The sequence below is a fragment of the Sycon ciliatum genome, chromosome 4 (genome assembly GCF_964019385.1).
Source record: "Sycon ciliatum chromosome 4, ocSycCili1.1, whole genome shotgun sequence".
Classification (NCBI taxonomy): domain Eukaryota; kingdom Metazoa; phylum Porifera; class Calcarea; order Leucosolenida; family Sycettidae; genus Sycon; species Sycon ciliatum.
In genome coordinates this window covers 24375207-24394927 of record NC_088646.1, presented here as the reverse complement: position 1 = coordinate 24394927, position 19721 = coordinate 24375207, and the positions used below count along the sequence as shown (strand labels likewise).

At 50.1% G+C, this 19721-nt stretch overlaps 1 protein-coding gene across 1 annotated transcript in view; it reads right to left on the bottom strand.

Annotated features, from left to right (window-relative positions):
• Nucleotides 1-153: 153 nt before the first annotated feature.
• Nucleotides 154-19721, bottom strand: part of LOC135815189 (xanthine dehydrogenase/oxidase-like) — a 33681-nt gene continuing 14113 nt past the window's right edge. Inside the window, exons 18-39 of the mRNA XM_065328448.1 lie at nt 19345-19396; nt 18883-19009; nt 18195-18317; nt 16008-16130; nt 15564-15662; nt 13533-13596; nt 12994-13063; nt 12609-12696; nt 12230-12316; nt 11593-11718; nt 11285-11350; nt 10645-10790; nt 10084-10168; nt 9372-9596; nt 8828-8902; nt 8465-8517; nt 3101-3206; nt 2421-2486; nt 2078-2266; nt 1514-1587; nt 1031-1127; nt 154-626 (exon numbers count right to left, since the gene is read on the bottom strand). Of these exons, the coding sequence (XP_065184520.1) occupies nt 579-626; nt 1031-1127; nt 1514-1587; nt 2078-2266; nt 2421-2486; nt 3101-3206; nt 8465-8517; nt 8828-8902; nt 9372-9596; nt 10084-10168; nt 10645-10790; nt 11285-11350; nt 11593-11718; nt 12230-12316; nt 12609-12696; nt 12994-13063; nt 13533-13596; nt 15564-15662; nt 16008-16130; nt 18195-18317; nt 18883-19009; nt 19345-19396 (2189 nt within the window). The 3' untranslated portion in view covers nt 154-578. The remainder of the gene's footprint in view (nt 627-1030; nt 1128-1513; nt 1588-2077; nt 2267-2420; nt 2487-3100; nt 3207-8464; nt 8518-8827; nt 8903-9371; nt 9597-10083; nt 10169-10644; nt 10791-11284; nt 11351-11592; nt 11719-12229; nt 12317-12608; nt 12697-12993; nt 13064-13532; nt 13597-15563; nt 15663-16007; nt 16131-18194; nt 18318-18882; nt 19010-19344; nt 19397-19721) is intronic.

The following is a 19721-nucleotide window of genomic DNA, read 5'->3' as shown; positions in this document are numbered from 1 at the left end:
CTGTGCTACACTGTTCGCACGCTTCGCGTGCGCTTGCTCAGGGCAGCGCTGCTCCGCAGCGCTTCAGCGTGACACAAAAACACACGTCACAGGTGCCTCTTCTTTATAAGGAGCGTGACACACACACACACACACACAGACACACGTCACAGGTGCCTCTCTTTTATAAGTAAAGAAGATAAAGATGAAGTAAAAATAATAGTGCATGTACCATGTGTACCCGGTACAGTACTTGAAAGTACAATACATAGTATGCTATATGCCTACATGCACAGCAGAACAGAATTTGTAATGGGAACGAGAGCAGAATATTGTCACCAAGCGCGCTTCGTGAGACATCTCAGATTTCACGATATTTCCGATAGTCAAGCGTTTTTTGTCTCTAGAACATCTATTGCGCAGCTTGGTGGCAGACTTCTGTCAAGAAAAAAAAACAATAATTATGTGTGTATGCTGTCAGCTGTGGCCGAGCAGGGAAGAAAGCAGACTATATTAATTTGTAGATGCACAGCGGGTGAAGCACCAGGACCCGTCTATAGCACCTCTCAATCCACCATTGTCACTGGCCACGGGTGGGACTAGGGCTGGATTGCCCAGGGCGTGGCTTGCTTGTCAACTGGTGGCACCTGCGTTCGCAAGGAAATAGAAACAACCGCGGCATGAACAATGGTGATGGCCATGGCAACAATGTCCTCTCAGACTGCCGTTACATACATTGGTTTGTAACATTTAACCTCAGGAGCATCAGCAGCTGCAGAAGTTCGAACAAACAATTCTCTTGTTGGCCGCTAGCCAAAGACTTCTAACAACAACAATGATGACGACAATAACAGCAGTAGCAGTAGCAGCAGTGACCACTCCAGCGACCGCCAACAAAAAAGCGTGGGAGAAATACCGGTGTGTACAATTCTTTTCCAATTCTCTACTTCACCTCAAACTGCATGCTCGTGTTCTATGAGTTCTGGCAATTGCACTACCAGTGTAGCACTCCTACAGTGTGTGCAATGTACAATGTGGCATCATCACTGACCTGTGTACGTGCAACGTGATCAGCACATGCCATGCGTATACGTTCAACGGTGGCAGGGCTGTCCAGTCGGAACACACCCGTCACACCAGCATCAGACCTGTGCAAGAGTAGACGCAGTGATCCAGTCTCGCATTGCAGTAGATCTCTCCAGCAACGGTTCATCTGTGTATACACTTGGCACTTTTCAATGGGATGCAGCCTCAAAGAGCCTCCGTCTACCGACGTCGTTGAAAACAAGGAATCTGGCACATCACTTCCTATCGGTGGCGCAACGGATAATATTCTCACTCTAGTCACCGAGTGTAGAGACTGACAAAACAATTTTGGGGATCAATAAAACCACTCTTCAAGTGGCCATTTAGCTGGCAAAAATAGTATAGCACAGACTTGAGCACGCACAGTGGTTACATTACGTCAAATCTACTCGCTGCTGAAATTTCTGCAAGCTAATCAATAGAACCATAATCAGCCCTTGTGCCATACCTTGCTGCAGTGATGGCATCTTTGATAGCGTAGAATACAGACGATGCAAGAAACAACGGCGGCTCGCCAACAGACTGCAGTCACAGAGTCATGCAACGGGCACACCGAAGAAATACATGAAGCCGTAGAAGTTACAAGAGAAGGAATTGATACTGTTGTGTATCCAGCATCTACAGTTGTACTTGGTACATTTGTGGCTGAACCCTTTGTTGATGGGTCATTTTTTGGATAGTCGAGCAAAGCAGCATCACCATGACCCACTCCCACTATTACATGAGGTATCTGTGCCTAGCTTCCACTTCTCTGGTATTCTTTGATGCATGTGTCAACCCTCGTGCATTGCACTGGACAATTACCAACTGTAATGATGTCAAGCTCGTTTGTAGTCTTGTGTAGATAAGACGGCAGAAGAAGAATCTCGTACACACCACAGAGGGAGTGCAATGAAAAGAAAAGACCTTGGGATGATAACGGAGCCACCGTAGTTATCTCTCAAAAGCTATCTAAGTACTTGTAAGACTAATACCGTACTGTACAGTATTGTGTTGACACATGTGTTCTTACCTTGGATGAGCAAATGCCCTTGTCACAGGGAGCACTGCGCAGCAGGGCTACATTGAATTCCTTGGGAATGTCACCACAGCAAGGAATCTTGTACGTGCCTGGCCCACGACTCAGCGCATATCCGCTTGGTGACACAAGAGTTTCCTCCATGGTGAAATAGCCCATACCTTGGACAAAGGCACCTTCGATCTGTTGCAAACACAAGAGGACAGCAAGCCTGTCACTACCTTACCTCACTTGCCCCAATAGCAAAGTGAAGTTACTGACAAACATAGTTGAAAAACACATTCTTTAAATTCTTTAATACATGTACCACAGAGAAAGAAACGAGAACATGACTTACTTGTCCAATGTCGATTGCTGGGTTCAAGCTATTTCCAACATCCATCACAATATCGGTCTTCAAAACCTTAGACAGTGATAACAGCACGAGCAACAGCAACAGACGGAGAAAGATAGGGGAGAGAACGAGGTGATGAAAGAAAGGGAGACGGGGAGAGAGCAGGATGAAGAAGAAGATTCAAAGTCATGTTATTTTGCTCAGCTGTAACTAAAATAGTTCTGCTGGATTGTATGAACATGACGCTTCATTCCTCAACATGCAATCATGATCAGAGCATGCACACAATGTTCTAGTGATGTTATCCATACACATTTTCTAGACGGACGACTAGTAAGTGTTTTCAGGAGACGTTTGCCGTAGTTTAAACTGTAGGTGGTGTGTAGATCTACACACATTGCTACATCCATTTCGTCCTACACGTTTTGTACGCACTTCATCATTGTGCACCTAGTCTATACATAATGTATAGTCTATACTGTACATATTGAATGTTCCTGACAGCAATGTGCCATGGAGAAAATTAGTCTCAAAGGAACTCCTCCGATCACTTTGGTCACCCGCAACTATACAGTCTACCCAAATGATTGACCCCCCCCCCCCCCATGCAACCGGAACTTGCAACCTACCCAATGGCACCCCTGCAGGAAAGTAGAGGATTACCGTAGTCAATACACCCTTACCTGCCAGTCACCTGTCAATGTGTCAATTTCTACGTGCGAGCATGCTGCCCCATAGGTGAAGTACTGGAAGCCGATGCGACCGCTTTCCAGCATAGGAGTTGGCGCACTGTAAGAGAACACAACAATCCAGGACTGTAGCATGAGCAATGGCGTGTGAATGAACCATGAGAGAAAATGGGAAACAAACACAGTTGATCATAGTGTTGGTACGCACAGAACTGGGGTCACTGGAAGGGCAACATGCTGGTAACAATTGCCCATTTCGCTAGCAATGGTACATTGCGACGGGAAGTGGGAGTTGTGTGAGGAGCGGAAGCGAGATATAACAGTGTGTATTGCCTATGACGTCAGTCATTTCCTTCAACCCAGACCGGTCTTCAAAGTGCAAAAAATAAAATCCAGGCCCAACCCAGGATCGTCGCCTGTTATTGAAGCGAAACCCTATGATCATTAATTTATGACAAGAGAAAGGGAAGGGCCGGGTGGGACACTGTTATATCTCGCTTCCGCTCCTCACACAACTCCCACTTCCCGTCGCAATGTACCATTGCTAGCGAAATGGGCAATTGCGTATCGGAGCGTCAGCTTCGATATAACAGTGTATTGTTAAAAGCGCTGAACAAACCCCAGCACTATAAATCCAGACCACCAATGAGGAGCAAAGGTGACCATGCGCCACACCGGAGTGAAGCGGGACAATATTATCAGAGCCATGATATATGAAAGCAAATAGCAAGCCATAGCCCAAACACTAAACCGAGGACATAAAGTGGATAATAGCAAACCCGGTAGGGACGGGAGATGCAAAAGAAACCATGCCAAGTATGGAAATAGGCCAAGTCCAACGAGAAGGAAGGCGAAACTGAAAGGCGCACCGAAAGCACGCCGAAGTATAAATAAAGAACAAGACGTGTCAACAAAGCATGTAGTCAACAGACCTGATCACACAATGCAGAGGTCAGAGACGCACACAACGAAAGAAAAAGCCATGCCAGCATGGGCAGCGCCAGGTGCAAAGCCGCAGGACACACTTAAGCGGTAGCAGAGCGCAGAACCGCAGCACTAAAGCAGTCAGCCGGCGGGGTGACATCACGGCAGTAGAAGCGGCGAAATGTAGTAGCACGCTTCCAATCAGCAGCTGCCAAGATAACAGCAGTAGAGACACCGGCACGGGCAGCAGCAGATGTGGCCGCGCCACGGGAAGAATGAGCCGAGAACTGAGCAGTATCAATGCCAGCGAGACCAAGCACCTCCTTCAACCAACGGGCAACGGTGGGAGAAGAGACAGGCTTATGCGGCTTACGAAACGAGAGCAGCAAAGGACCAGAGCCATCTAGCCGCCACACGGCAGATCGACGGCCATACTCAAGCAGATGCTGAACAGGACACAGGGCAGCAACAGAGAACGGGCACACCTGGACCGTCTGCAGAGGCTCACCAACACGCTGGGTCTTCCGAGTACCAAGGAGCGGGAGCCGGACAGAGCCATCGGAGAGCTGGGAAAAGACACTTGAGAGCAGACAAAGCTCGCCACAACGATATGCACCAGAAAGCGCCAGGAGCATAGCAAGGCGCAGAGTAAGCTGCTTGTCACTGAGAACGGACACATCTGGCCATGACCGCAAGAAATCCAACACCAGCTGAACATCCCATGTGAAGGTGTAGCGAGGCGCAGGCGGGCGGAGATTGTACGCACCACGGAGCAGCCGAACCACAGTAGGGTGAGAGCCAACTGATGTGCCGTCGACGGGAGGGAGCATAGTAGAGAGAGCGGACCGGTAGCCAGAAATAGTGCGGAACGCGCGACCGTCCTGGAACTGGTCGGACAAGAACTCGAGAACACGAGTCAGTGCGGGGCGAAGCGGATCGATCGACCGCTGCGCACACCAGCGACTCCACAGTGCCCAAGCGCTGTCATAGTGACGGGAGGTGTTGGTCCGCCAGGAGGCAACGAGGAGGTCGGACACTGCTGCAGAAAACCCTGACATAGAGTAGGAATGCCGGAGATGGGCCACGCGACCAAGCGGAGGCGGGCATTGGCCATCAATGGGTGAGGATTGCCGAGAGGATCCGTCAACAGGGACCTGTCGTGTGGTAGCAACGTCGGCGCCTCCGACACCATCTGGAGCAGCATTGGGAACCACGAGGCCCCGCGCCACAATGGGGTGACCAGGAGCAACCGAGGGACAGCTTGAGTCTGAACCTGCCGTAGGACCTTGCCGATCAGGCAGAAGGGAGGAAACGCATACCCGTCCATCTCCTGCCACGGCTGAGAGAACGCATCCGTCGCCACCGCCTGTGGGTCCGGATGCCACGAAACAAAGTCCGGTAGCTGCGTGTTGATCCGAGTGGCAAAGAGATCCACGTGGCAACCTCCATATCGGGTCTTCAGCAAGGCAAACGCCTGAGGAAGCAGATGCCACTCTGAGGAACTGTGATTGCGAGACCAGAAATCGGCTATGACATTGAGGGCCCCGGGAATGTACTCGGCACGAATGGTGATTTGGCGGGCCAGGCACCAGTGCCACAGTTCCGCGGCTAGCGAATTCAACCGCTGGCTCCGAGTGCCGCCCATGCGGTTCACGTACGCGACAGCACACTGATTGTCCATCTGAAGCAACACAAGACCCTTCTGGACATGACGGGCAAAGCACTGGACAGCAAATGTCCCGGCCAGGAGCTCCAGAGCATTGATGTGGAGCCGAGATTCCGCGGCAGACCAACGACCACCCGTTGTCTGCGTCCCGCAGACTGCGCCCCAACCTCCGCCGCCCCCTTGGGACGAGGCATCCGAGGCAATCGTCAGCACTGGACACTCGACCTTCACGGGACGACCGTTCCAAGAGTCCAGAAAACGAACCCACCAGCGGAGATCCTCCTTGGACGCAGAGTCCAGAATCAGAGCAGACTCCCATGCCAATGCTGCGTGGCGAGCGGAATTCTTCAAGTCTTGCAAGCCCCGGAGATGGAGAGGTGCTGGCAACACTCCCGGCCACGCTGACTGCATCATGCCCACCACGCTGGCAACCTCGCGGACAGTTGTGCGATCCGCCTGAAGTAGCTGGCGGCAGGTCCGCAGAAGCTTGTCCCGGCGATCCTGTGAGATCTGGATTGTCATGGTCGTCGAACACACCAGGAAACCCAGAAACGTGGTCTCCTGAGAAGGGACCAGGCACGACTTGCTGAAGTTGATTACAAAGCCGAGGCTGCAGAGCAGGTGCACAACCGACGCCGTAGCTTCCCGAGCGGCCAGCAACGAATGCGCCAGGATGAGCAGATCGTCCAAATAGATGATCACTCGGATTCCGAATTGGCGAAGTGTCGCCACCACCGGATGGAGGAGTTTGGTGAATGTCCAGGGGGCTGACGACAGGCCGAATGGGAGTGACCGGAACTCGTACAGAACTCCCTGCCAGCTGAAACGAAGGAAACGACGATCGCTGGCCCTCATCGCCACTGTGAGGTACGCATCCTTCAGATCCAGCCGGGTGAGGAAGTCCCCAGGCTGGAGCAAGTCCCGGAGGGTGCCGATGCCCTCCATCTTGAAATGATGATACGGGACATATCCGTTCAGGGCCCGCAAGTCGACCACCGGGCGCAGCTTCCCACCAGCCTTCGGAACCACGAAGATGGAGCTGACCCAACCGGGTGGAGTGTTGCTGGGGAGGGCGTAAATCGCCTCCTTCTGCACCAAGGAACTGACTTCCTCTGACACAGCCGCAGTCTCCGCCGCTGTCAATGGGCGTGGATGAGGCCATGTAGACTGAACTGGAACACTCAGGAGGTCGAGGTGGACCCCACGAACTGACTGTAGGACCCATGGATCGGACGACAGCAGCGTCCACCGTTCGTAAAAATGGCGAAGCCGACCCCCGTGTGGGATGGCCATCTCCTCTGCCGATATCACGAATGGCATCCGCCAGGAGGGCAATGAAGACCCGGCGCGGAGGATCTCGTCGGGCACCACTTCCCGTAGAGCTGACGGGAGGAAGGTCTCTAGGACCGACTGCCCTTCCGGTGGGAGCTGGACTGGCTGGAGGCTCCGCCTCGGGACATCGGAGAGGAGTGAGAGCTGCCGCCGCGATACGGACTGCGGCCTGCGGGGGTGTTGGTGTACGGGCTGCGGTAGGGCTGATACCGGGAGCTGCCGCCGTACTTGCCAGTCCCGGAACGCCGAAAAAACTGACCACCACCCGTTGCGGCTGAGGTACTAGCTGAGTGGGAGCGAGGCTTAGTGCCGCCACGGGCATCACGGTAGCGACGCAACACATCAGCCAGAGCTTTCTGGGAGTCAGCCTTGCCCTGCATTTGGGCCAAAAACTCTGGCCCAAATAGAGCTGTGCCAGCCTGCAAATAAGGGGCATCCGCCATGCCAGTCAAACCCTTATCCAGGTGCTCCAGAAAAGCATGCCGGCGCTGCGAGGACAGCTTATGGTGTGCGTTGCCCAAAAGGCGCAGTGCAACTGGTATCAGCTCCAGCACAGCTTGCGGGTCAAGACCCGAATCAGCATCGAGGGCCCGCTGCGCCTCCATCCACAGTTCGGTTAGCGGGCCCAGGCAGTCCAAAACGCTACTCTGGACTGAGAACAAGTTGGTGTCCACGCCTTTTTTGTACGAGGACGCCAGCCCAGGGAACTCCAACAGCTCCGAATCCATTTTCGGGGTCACAGCTACCTCGGTGTTTGGCCGGGGAAACCTGTCCAGGATCTCCTTCCGGTCCTTGGTCTTCAGACCAACTCTAAATTCCTTCTCCAGGAATTCTGCAATCTCGGGAGTCACCGAAGCATGCTTCGGCTCGTCCACAACCTCGTTCGATGGGACCTGCCCACTCGAAGAGTCTGTAGGGTCAGCTTCACCAGACATGCTGGCTGAAGTGCCCGGAGTCGGTGCCGAACTGTCCGCTGGACCAGTTCGGCGACTCTGCAATGAAGCCTCAAGGGCGCTGAGCCGATCCTCCAGCGGGCCCAACAAACCCTGCACGGCCGAGGAAACGGCAGAAACGAGCGCAGTACTGTCCTCCATCGCTATAGTAAATACTACGGTAAACGGTAACTACTGTAAAACCTGACAAACAAAACGCTGAAAAGCAAACCTATCTAGGGTTGAGCGGAAATAAAAAAGGCGACGATCCTGGGTTGGGCCTGGATTTTATTTTTTGCACTTTGAAGACCGGTCTGGGTTGAAGGAAATGACTGACGTCATAGGCAATACACACTGTTATATCGAAGCTGACGCTCCGATACGCAACCATGTCATGCCACAGTTATTGGTTGCTTTCAAACGTACTGTTTTGTATGAAGCAAGCCGGCCACCGGTTCTCTTCAAGTTCATTTCGACCGGATATGTAGCATGGTCTCCACTTACCCATACATGCCTGTGGCTGAGAGAGAAACTTTGTCCTGAAAGGCACTTTGTACCTGCACAGACAAGTAAAGATGAAAATATACAAGTAGTCAAAATTGAACGTGATGTGGTAATACGATGACAATCGCTGGCCTTTAGCAAAGGTCCCTGGTTTGACTCAATGAGTCCTGATGATGACAGTAATTTTCTTCAGACTATTCCTCTTCGTACCCTCAAACTATTGAACAATGACAATCCGCAGCAAATGCAAGTGTTCCATCGAAACAGAACAGCATGACTGCATAACCCGACATGTTGATGGTCGTACCCTTGTACCATGAGCAACAGCATCTCTGTCCCATCATCATGCGGGATGCCACTTACCCAATCATCCCACGATCCGTCAGGGTTTTTGGTCCTGTACGGCTCCAGTCGGTCACGGATCTTCTCAGCTGCATCCTGCAGGGTTAGGGAGCACAGTAATTCTGAATTGCTGAATAGCTCTCTCCTACGACATTGTCCTGTGTCAGATCTAGAGTGATATACAGGGCCTTTAAATTCAACTTGACAATACAGACAACAGCCTTACAAATCGAAATTCCTTGTCAGGGGACAGCAACACCTGCCAAACTGACACCGTTGCTAAGCTTCAGAGGTAGTTCCCGTGCCCATGTACAATGTAACGGTACGCTTTCCAACTTCGCCATTGCCGAGCCACCGCGCTTTCAGCAGAGATTTCTGTGTGTTATTGTTGTGAGAGTGGATCACAAAGACTACTGCCAGACACTACAGTCACTGAGCACCGTATCTCCTCTTAAAGAGTCATTACCTACCTCCACATCGCCATCACAAAGTAGCATTACTCCCTAATCAGACAGTCATACCATCACAAATTAGTCAGCATGCTAGTAGCCCGGTAGTTGCTTACCTTGACGGCATAGCCATTCAAGTCCGTGGACGCCGACGCTGCAGTGGGTGTCGTATTCGGTACAGTATTAGTGCTTGTCTCACTGAGGAAGATCTTGGACGTGGGAATAGCCAGCACTCTACTGCAGATCTGTATCATCTTGGTGTGCAGTCCTTGACCCATCTCCACACCACCATGAGTTAGTAGTACAGAACCATCCACGTACACCACAATGAATGCAGCGCCCTGCAACAACCCCAGTTCATGTCACCAAGATGCACTGTCAGTTACATGTCTGATCACTAACTTGCTGCACTGGGACAAGTCCACGCACGGGTACTTGGGAAAGAGAAGGAATCAGTGTCGATCGGATGCACTAGCAACAAGTTGAGTATCCATCATCGGAATGTCTGCTTGAAGTAAATGATGCACTATTCAAACTGACCCAGGTATACATGGATAGCTGCTCGTCCACACCACGTCACAGCACACATTGATAGCTGCCACTCCAGATCACCACACAACAACGACACATACATGTGCATGGTTGTATCTTGATTGCATGCAGTACCTGGATAGCCGCCAATCCAGATCACCACACCACACCAAAACACACTCATGTGCATGATTGTATCTTGACGGCATGCAGTACCTGGATAGCCGCCAATCCAGATCACCACACCACACCACAACACACTCATGTGCATGATTGTATCTTGACGGCATGTATTACCTGACTGCTCTCCGGCACAGGGACAAATCCAACTCCGTACTTGGTCGGTACCACAGCGACCCCTCGTTTCTTCCAGCGATTGGCCCTGGAGCAATCAAGGAGGAACCGAAAGATCTCAATGTTACAGATAAAAGCTACTACCTTGCAGTTGTCATCATGCACTCACCTTCAGATGTATGTTAGGTGAAGGAGGCATTGCATGAGATTCGATTGAACCTCTGTGTGGACACTGCTAGCAGAGTACATGAAAGTGTTTTTTTTTGGTGAAAAATGTGCAGTACAGACAAACATAGGCGTCTTTGTGCTGTGCCCGTCGTACAACACAACACACAACAACAGAGTTGCATAGCCAGTGGCTGGCAGTGGCGTGCTTTCCAACTCTCTTACGGCCGTTGGAAGGCGTAACAATTCTTGTTTCGGCATTACAAACATAGGCAATTCTTGTTTCGGTATTACGCTGAAATCACACTGAATGATTATCATTGCCAAAAGTAGCAAGAAAGAGTACCCCACCACCACTACTCCCAAAGCAATATTCCTGGTATCAATAGTAAGTCTTACTTGTTGAACTGTACAGCATCTGCCTTGAGTTTGTCTAGGTTAGCACGGTCAATGACTTCCTTCCAGCAGCGCAGCAAGGTGACATTCTCCAGTTTCTGCAGGTAGAACGTCTTGTCACCAGTTTGGTACATGTTCTTCTCGCGTACCTGGCATGGACAAGACAAAAAGAGGTAAACCTTTGTGAGTGAAAACGGAGTTGAAGCTGGCCACATGGAGGCCATCCAGTCAAGACTGACCAGGCATAGGACGCCTGTATCTAAGCATAACAAAGTACAGTTCTGCTCAATGAAATCCGATCAAGCCAGTGAATGCCCGCCGGGTGCCACACTGCCTGCCCCAGACCTGCGAACACTGGGGTGTGGACTAGCGGAGGCTAACGCAATCAGACTTCATTGAATAGAATTGTACAAGAAGTTGGTTGGTTGGATATATTTAAAGTCGTACAACAAACAGGCATATCTGCCTCCTTATATGAAGACGACTTCTGAAGTAAGTATTCAGCGCAGTTGAAGGCATGTTAATCATGGACATAGGCCCATCATTAAGTTCTAGCATGCTTATATATATATGGGGGGGGGGGCACATCGGACCTCCCATTGAACACCGTGCAATGAGCAACTACTAGTGTACTTCATCTCACCTCCTCTACGGGTAGAGAACACCAGCCTGCCACGTCTGTCATGATGGATTCAGTTAGCATGGCAATCTAGAAAAAGCACAGACAATGAATCGTTTGTTGAGATGCTCGTGTTTGTCGCTCCTGCAATTAATACTTGCATCTTCTCGTACATTGACCGTCTAACATTATACAAAAGACTGCGTACTCGAGGTTATACTGACCACATTGTGTTGCAGCTGCAAGGAACTATGCTGCTCAGCCCCAGCTACATACATACTTATTGTACTTAGGAGTAAAGTTACAAGTGAGGTGTGTCCGGATCATCTCACCTCCACCTCCCCAAATCCACGGAAGGCAGTGTTCGACGGTAGGTTGGTGCGACACGCCCGGCCATGAATGGTCAGGTTTGGCCAGTGGTAGCAGTGGTCAATACTGCTGGCAGATTTCCAAACAAACTGTTCAACAGGACAAGAGACAAAAAACAAAGCATTATGACCAGTGATACTGGCATGTTCTAGTGCCAAATGACTCCTGACTAGGGGTGAAATACGACGAACGGGGTGCTCGCTCGAAAACTCAAAGCTCGATAGTAGGTGTAGTCGTTTTTGCCAACGGTTTCAAGATGGCGCTTCAGGTAGTATACTTCCTGTCCTATTGAGTGCAGGTCCGATGACTGCCTGTGCATGTTGGAGGAGTTAGGAACATTTTGTGAATGGCATACTTTGCCCAAACTGGAGGTCTCAGCCGAGATGAATAGTGGATATTGAATATGCGGAAAAGGATTCGGTGCTGGAGGGAGAAATAGTGGGCATTCCATGTACTCGCTCTCCCTGTCCCTTTATGTGTGTGCGTGTGTGTGTGTGTGTGTGTCTGTGCACGTGCACATGTGTGTATATGCATCTGTGTGTGTGTGTTCACACGCATGCGAGTGTGGCACTATCGAACGTAGCCCGTGATGCAACATACCGCTGTAGAGAGACTCATAGTCCATCCGCCATTCACATAGAACTTGATGTCCAAGGCAGTCAACTTCCCATTCTTTGTGAATCCAATCTGCAAGGGTGGAGAAAGGATACACCAGGCTCAATGGAAAAGCGGCGGCAGAAGCAATGGTGCTCCGCCTGGAGATGCATTCTCACAGCACAGAGTCACAATGCACAATGGAGTACATTACAGGTATGTGTGCTATCCGCTGAGAGGATACCTTAATGTGAAATATACTGTTGGTTGGGAGTACATAGAGGCCACAGCAGCTGGAAACTGCACACTCATAGTCTAACCTTGGGGTTGGCAAAGCACATCGTCATGTATGTTCATAACAAGGGCTCTTCGTTGCATGACTTACTTTGTACTTGGCCAAGATCGGGTGCCTCTGCCCCGTGCTAGCCATGTCTTCATCACGATCCAGCATGAAGCGGACAGGTCTTCCAGATCTGAACAACATTAAGCATACACGTACATGCACACCATGGTCAATAGATACGACTTTGATAGTGGTTGAGGTGTGCACATAGGGTACTTGATAGACCCAGTGCAAGTACAGTATGGCATTCAGTGTGGTAGCTCCACGATTGCAGGTCTCTCCACAAACAAGTATGAGTGCTTGATAGCCTCGGATCGACACCATGCTGTAGAGAAAAGTACACAAATGCATGCAGGAGTAACACTGGTACATGCATTTCATAATCTGCATGTACGTGTAAGCACAGCCTGCTAGAACGGGTACTCACACTTTGGCCGCAACCACCGCCATGCTGGAGAGTATGCCGCTATGGCTTTGCTTGCCACCAAACGCACCACCTTGCAGAGGTATATACACATGTGAACAGAGAATACAGCACAGTCTACTGAGGACATGTGTGGTGGTTATCCTTGGCATGGTGTGAGAGGCTTGGCATGGTGTGAGAGGCTAGGCATGGTGTGAGAGGCTTGGCATGGTGTGAGAGGCTTGGCATGGTGTGAGAGGCTAGGCATGGTGTGAGAGGCTAGGCATGGTGTGAGAGGCTAGGCATGGTGTGAGAGGCTTGGCATGGTGTGAGAGGCTTGGCATGGTGTGAGAGGCTAGGCAGCCACTGAAAGTGTTCAATTAAGTAAACTGTACCAGAACCTTTGAGTGATGGTGCAACAATCAAGGTCTTAAACCGTGTTTGGTTTGCGTGATTACTATGACCTCTTGGAATGGGACGTTCTAAGACAGTCCAGGGAAAATGAATTCCCATCCAAAGGCATGTTGGAATATTACCTTGCCCAAGGAACATGTATTCCTTACCAACGCGTTTGACATGACATGTGACTCGGTTCTGCGGGACACCGAGGGCCTTGGCAGCCATTCTCTGGACAGTCAGAAGGAACCGTAAAAACCAAGATGAACTACATGCACTCAGTTTTTCACACTGGGTTTCGAACATCAGCACATGCCCAGCATGCAGCCAGTACAGAAATTAGTCTAATGATGTCACTGAGTACAGTGAATCATCCATAGAATGTACCCACCCCGGATATAACTATCTGTACGTCATACTAGTCTAGAGCCGAGGTATAACCGTATATCCAAGGTGAAAACACTGGTACAGTACATTGACGACTTTCTCTTATTTTTAATTTTTTTTAATTATTTACTTTTTTACCAGGCGTGGGCCATCCCCTGATCATAGGTGCCAAACAAAAAAACATTGACGACTTTGGTCAAATCATTGCGCACCTCTGTGGATAGAGTCTGCCAGGGATGGTATGCCGATGATTCTGCAGCAGCGAGGAAGTTTGGTCTGCCCCGCGTTTGGTATGATCATTTGAAAATTCATGGTAAGGATCGTGGTTACTCCGTCAATGACAGTAAGACTCAGTTGCTTGTAAAAGTCTGGTCTTGAGGTGGCCACCAGTGAGCACTTTGGTGACACTTTGGTGACACCGTAATTTTTGTAAGGACCGATGGTGTACGTTATGTTGGTGCTGGGCTGGGTACCTCGGCGTTCTGTACTGATTTTGCGAGATAGCGAACGGATGGGTGGATTCGGGAGGTGAAGGTTCTAACAGAATTTGTGGTGGTGGAGCCCCATGCGGCTTATGCTGCAATGATGCACGGCTTACGACACAAGTGGACGTACTTGCTTCATGCAATGGAGCTGGATGAGGAGGTACTTGTTCCCGTGGGAGTTGACCTCTCTTGGGGTTTTTTGCCGGTGGTTGTGGGGCAACCTGCATTGTCTGCCAGTGATTTGAAAGTATTGAGAATCCCGATTCGGTACGGCAGGATGGCTATCCTGGATTTGGTGTCCATTTCCATGCAACAGCGGCGGCAATCATAGCATATTTCCAAGCCTCTGGTGCAGGGTGTTGTAGGTGGCTACCTGGAGTCAGTGCATGTACCCTCTTGACCTGCAGCCTCTTCTTACCGCGGGCATGGAGTGTCCAAGAGCGGCCATGCTGCCTCCACTCCTCTTTTAGCGTAGCCTGTGGCGTTGACTGGAAGAGCGGTGCGGCAGCGGAAGGTCAAGCCGCACGCACTGAAGAGACGTGAAGCTGTGGTCGCGGTGCAGGTGGTTGTTAACGGGCTGGAGGATCGCGAGAGGAGGCGTATTCTCGAGTTATCGGAGAAGGGTGCCTCATCGTGGCTAGTCGTTTTACCCGTTAGGAGGCATGGGTTTAGTTTATCACGAAGGGGTCAATTGTGCACTGTCTTTTGAAACGTCTTTGTCCCTTACAATGTGAGTCTTCGTAGCGAATACTCTGTTGTGATGAGTCTATTGCGTACCCGTCTCTCATTCTCTTTACTGAGATCCAGCATTCCTTGTATTCGAAGTGCTTGGTCTGGTCATGGCTTCCCAGTCCAACTTGTTGTGGACAGTTCTGTTGTTGTGGCTGAGTCTCACCTTGTTATGTAACTTTCTGCTCTTGTATTATCCATATGCTGATGTCGCATTCAGAGTTCTTCGTCCATCATTCTTCAGTATTCTACCCAAGGGGGTCACCCTACTCTCATGGAGCCCCCCGCCCCCCTACTCATTGGTCGATATTTGTGTTTTTCCAAGCCATTCAACGAAAATGCAGTCGATAGTCACTGTGAGAGGGTTCATAAATGCACATTTGCCTGGGGTTAAGTCGAGGGTTCGCCCCCGTACGTTGCATGTTGCATGGCAAGACAATTTTGGAAATGGCAAAAAAAGGGTTGCAGGGCCCGGTGACAGTTGCTTCATACCGCGTTCCCATGTGTTCTCTTCTATTTTACAGCCAATCCCGTTCAACAAATTACTGTTTTAAAACCTGTAACAACCAACACTTGTTTTGGGTAGTGTGTGTTTACCTGCGACGAGGCTGGATGCTGTGTTGAAGTGTACAGGGTCATCTCATCTTCCTCTCCGGGTACAGCTAGACTGGCCTGAGTCTCCAGATAGAAATGCTCCTGAAAGGGTCGCAGAGGAGCAAAGTCGACAAGCAGAGATCAGTGACCCAGCTGCAAGCCAGTCAACACTCAACAGCTGCGCTATGAACAATCATCTTGGGCAACGTTCAACTGAGCACAACATTATCGACTAGGCCTGAGGTGCTGGCCTAAGAACAATAAATGCATTGCAAGTCCAGTTGTTGCATTGTTACAGCTCTGGCTACCTCACTTAAAAAATGTAATGCCCAGGAACTAGTTGAGGAGAGGAAGACAGTCAGATGTGTTAGCATACCGTCACCGGCATATAGTGCATGCATTATCATCCCCGGGGAGCATTTGCTGCCCTACTGGCTACTGGCTCACCTGTCCTCCCACTCGCATCTCGCCCTCTTTAATAATGGTAGCGGAATCAGAAAACGCAGCGTCGGTGTCTCCTTTCTTGACCTCGCGCGGTACGCCATAGAAAGATTCGGCATCTATAGCTTGCTGCAAACAAATATGGAAACAGAAAACATGTCATCAGCTCAGTCACGGTCACACTGGGTTAGCGTAGTACAAGTTCACCTGGCTACACCCTGACTGTATGTATGCTACTACAGTGCTGGCAACTGAAATCCGACCCCGGAGCGGCGCGCTCACATCGCAAAGACCCAACACGGGATGGAAGAACTACGAAACAGAGACCGCTAGAATGTGGACGCACCGCTAAGGGGTCGGACTTCAGTTGTCAGCACTGTAGTACAGGAAACGTAGAGCATAGTGCTACACAATACCATGTAACAGCTGCAGACGAGCAGCATTACAATGGTTACACTATGTGCAATGAGCACGCACACACACACACACACACACACACACACACACACCTTGAACCTTGAAACTGCCACCTAAAGGTGATGCAGTGCCTCAAAGAGGCAAGGAGGGCAGAGTTACTTCTTGCATTTGTGTTGAGCCAGGTACTGGAGACGTGTGAACTTCCGAGAGCAGGTCGGGCATGGGATGGTGCGGCGCTCAGAGCCAGAGCTGCATGTTCTGCGGTTGGAGTTGCAGTTGTGCCGGCGGTGCCCAGCTTTGCTCCGGAAACAGCGGTCACAGGTGTGGCAGTGGTAATGACATTGGCTGCAATCAGGTGGGCGAGGTGCAACAATCTCTGGAACTGGAGCGTCACCAAGACTGGGAGAGCAGCTGTGCACAGCGAATCCACCTCGGCTAGCAAACCAACGATGGCACGTTTCGCACAACACAGCACCGGCCTGTTCATGGATCGGCTTCAGTCGCTCTTCCCTGCATTTGTGCCGCCGAAGTCCGCTTTCACTGGCGAAGAGTCGCTCACAGATCGCACAACACACTGACTTGGCTGTCGTTTCAAGGCGTAAGCGCCGTGCAACAATAGCATCCGAGATGGACTGGATCCACTCGCCACGTTCAGCTGCGAGGTCGTACCAACCGGTGTATAGACCCAACGCCTTGAGGTCATCGCGTACCACATCACGCCATCGACGCCTGGGGCCATGAGCAGGGCGTGGAGTATGGAGCCACGAGAACAACACTGTCTTTGGAAGCCGGTGGTCGTCCATCCTGGCAATGTGGCCAAGCCACTGCAGCCGTCAACGGGCAACCATGTCACACACACACACACACACACACACACACACACACACACACACACACACACACACACACACACACACACACACACACACACACACACACACACACACACACCTTTGACCTTTGACGCCCATCGCCGGAGGCGATGATAGCAATGCTACGGCAGAAGCCATAGCAACTTGTGCTGGGATTACACCATTCAACAGCTTGCAAGGCTGAAGAATTGACCGTCACTATTCAGCCTGGTCTACACCATACAGCTATTTGGAGTGACATTTTCTGGCCAGTGAATCCCTTTTTGGTCTTTTTCATTTTTTTTCTTTTTTTTTTCCCGCACACACATCACACCACATACTCCGGCATGCACTGGCTGTTGGTAACCACCCAGGAGAATGAAAGAAAAGTCAGGAAGAGTCTGAGAAAGAGAAGAAAGACGTGTGTGACCATAATCGTCGGGAATCAAACCCGCAATCTATCGATTGGAAATCGCTGCACATACCACTGCACCATATGGGACACACACACACACACACACACACACACACACACACACACACACACACACACACACACACACCTCAGACCTCAGACATGCCCATCGAGGAAGCGATGATAGCGAACAGCTATGTTAGACCTAGCAACTTGTGCTGGGATTACACCATTCAACAGCTTGCAAGGCTGATGAATTGACGGCCACTATTTTTAGCCTGGTATCCACCACACAGCTGTTTGAAGTGACTTTTTCTGGCCAGTGAATCCCTATTTTTCATTTTTCCATTTTTTCCTACACACACACCACACCACATACTCCGGCATACACTGGCTGTTGGTAACCACCCAGGAGAATGAAAGAAAAGTCAGGAAGAGTCCGAGAAAGAGAAAAACACACACACACACACACAAACACAAAAACACATGCCACAGTGTACCCTCACTGACCTCCATGGTAATAATAGGAGTCTCTCGGTCTTCGTACTCAACACGGACAGCATGAGCAGCTCGCTGTGCAAGTTCACGTGTTTCAGCCAGCACAACACCGACAGTCTGGCCAATGACAAACACCTACACAGAGGATGAAGACAATAGAAGTGTTATGCGATTGCATCATCAGTTGAGATGCTTTGGCAAAGCAGCAGCACAGCAATGCACTAGCTCAAGTCAAACCGCCGACTCGAGCTGTATTCTTAGTGCTCATTAGCGGTTCCGTTGACTCATCATCATGACATCATTTGTAAAACCTCTATAGTGTGAGGTCAGTAGGTCGGTCTCGGTCTACGTCCAGAGCAAAGCTAGTAAACACTTTTCGAACACCGCCTACATCAACTCTTCCGGTTCAACGGGGCATGCGTTGTCACGGTGTAGTGTGACTGTTGACCATCAGGGACTGCATTAGACCCATAAGGAAAACATGACATTGTATTGCAGCTCATGTACCATGTACATCTGTAGTGTCACCCCAAATCATGGTGACTACCGGTATACCCTAGAAATAGCCACCACTTTACCCAAGCGGAGCAACAACCCGTCATGACACAAACAAAACCCGACCAATTCACTTGTCGTATTCACAATACAGGCAACTGACAGTAGCACACGGAGCAAAGAGCAAAGCTAAGAAGGAACTAACCTTTCCGTCAGCAAAGAGAGGTTCATCATCGACCACAGGTCCCATGTAATTTGCACCAGGAACATCTGCTGCTGAGATGTAATGGCTCACACCTTGCATCGCCAGCGCAGCACTGGTATCAACGGACCTGCAAACAATGAAGTGTTTAAATGACGATGAAGATATGTCTAAACCGAAGATGCCAGGCAACCTATCCGGTGATTTCAAAGGACCATGGATTGTATACCGGTGACCTACTTGCAGTGCATGCATAGACTCTATATAGTATACGTATACTTCAAAGTCAATATAAAATGGCATAAAGGATAGTAAGATTTGTTTTGCAGTGCATGCATCACAGCATTATACAGGTGTAGGATACTTCAAAGTCCCGAGATACGAAATGGCGTACAGGATACTGAGGTTTAAGTGTATCGGAGACTAGTACCAAGGATTTGATATGACTGTAAGTGGCTGACATACTTGATCTTAGCACGCGCTTCTGTACTGGTAACACGGCCCATGTACAGCTGACCTGCAAAGCACAAGAAGAACAATTTGCCAAATGTTGAAATGACCGGTCAGTAAGCTTACCTCTGCTGCTGTTGACTCCAAGTGCGTGTACAATTGATCATTTGCCGTGTGTTCTTACCATGGTTACGGCTATGACGTTTCAGAAACAGCCGGAGTGGCTGTACAGAGAGTGTGCCCATTATTATTATTAGTAGTAGTGTTTATTACTATTTCTCACGATGGCCATTGGCCCATAAGAGAGCCTGCTGCACTTAATAATGGTGATTATATGAGGCTATGAGGTAACATCACCCTTCACAGTCTGTGCTGCGCAACTGATCTGCAAT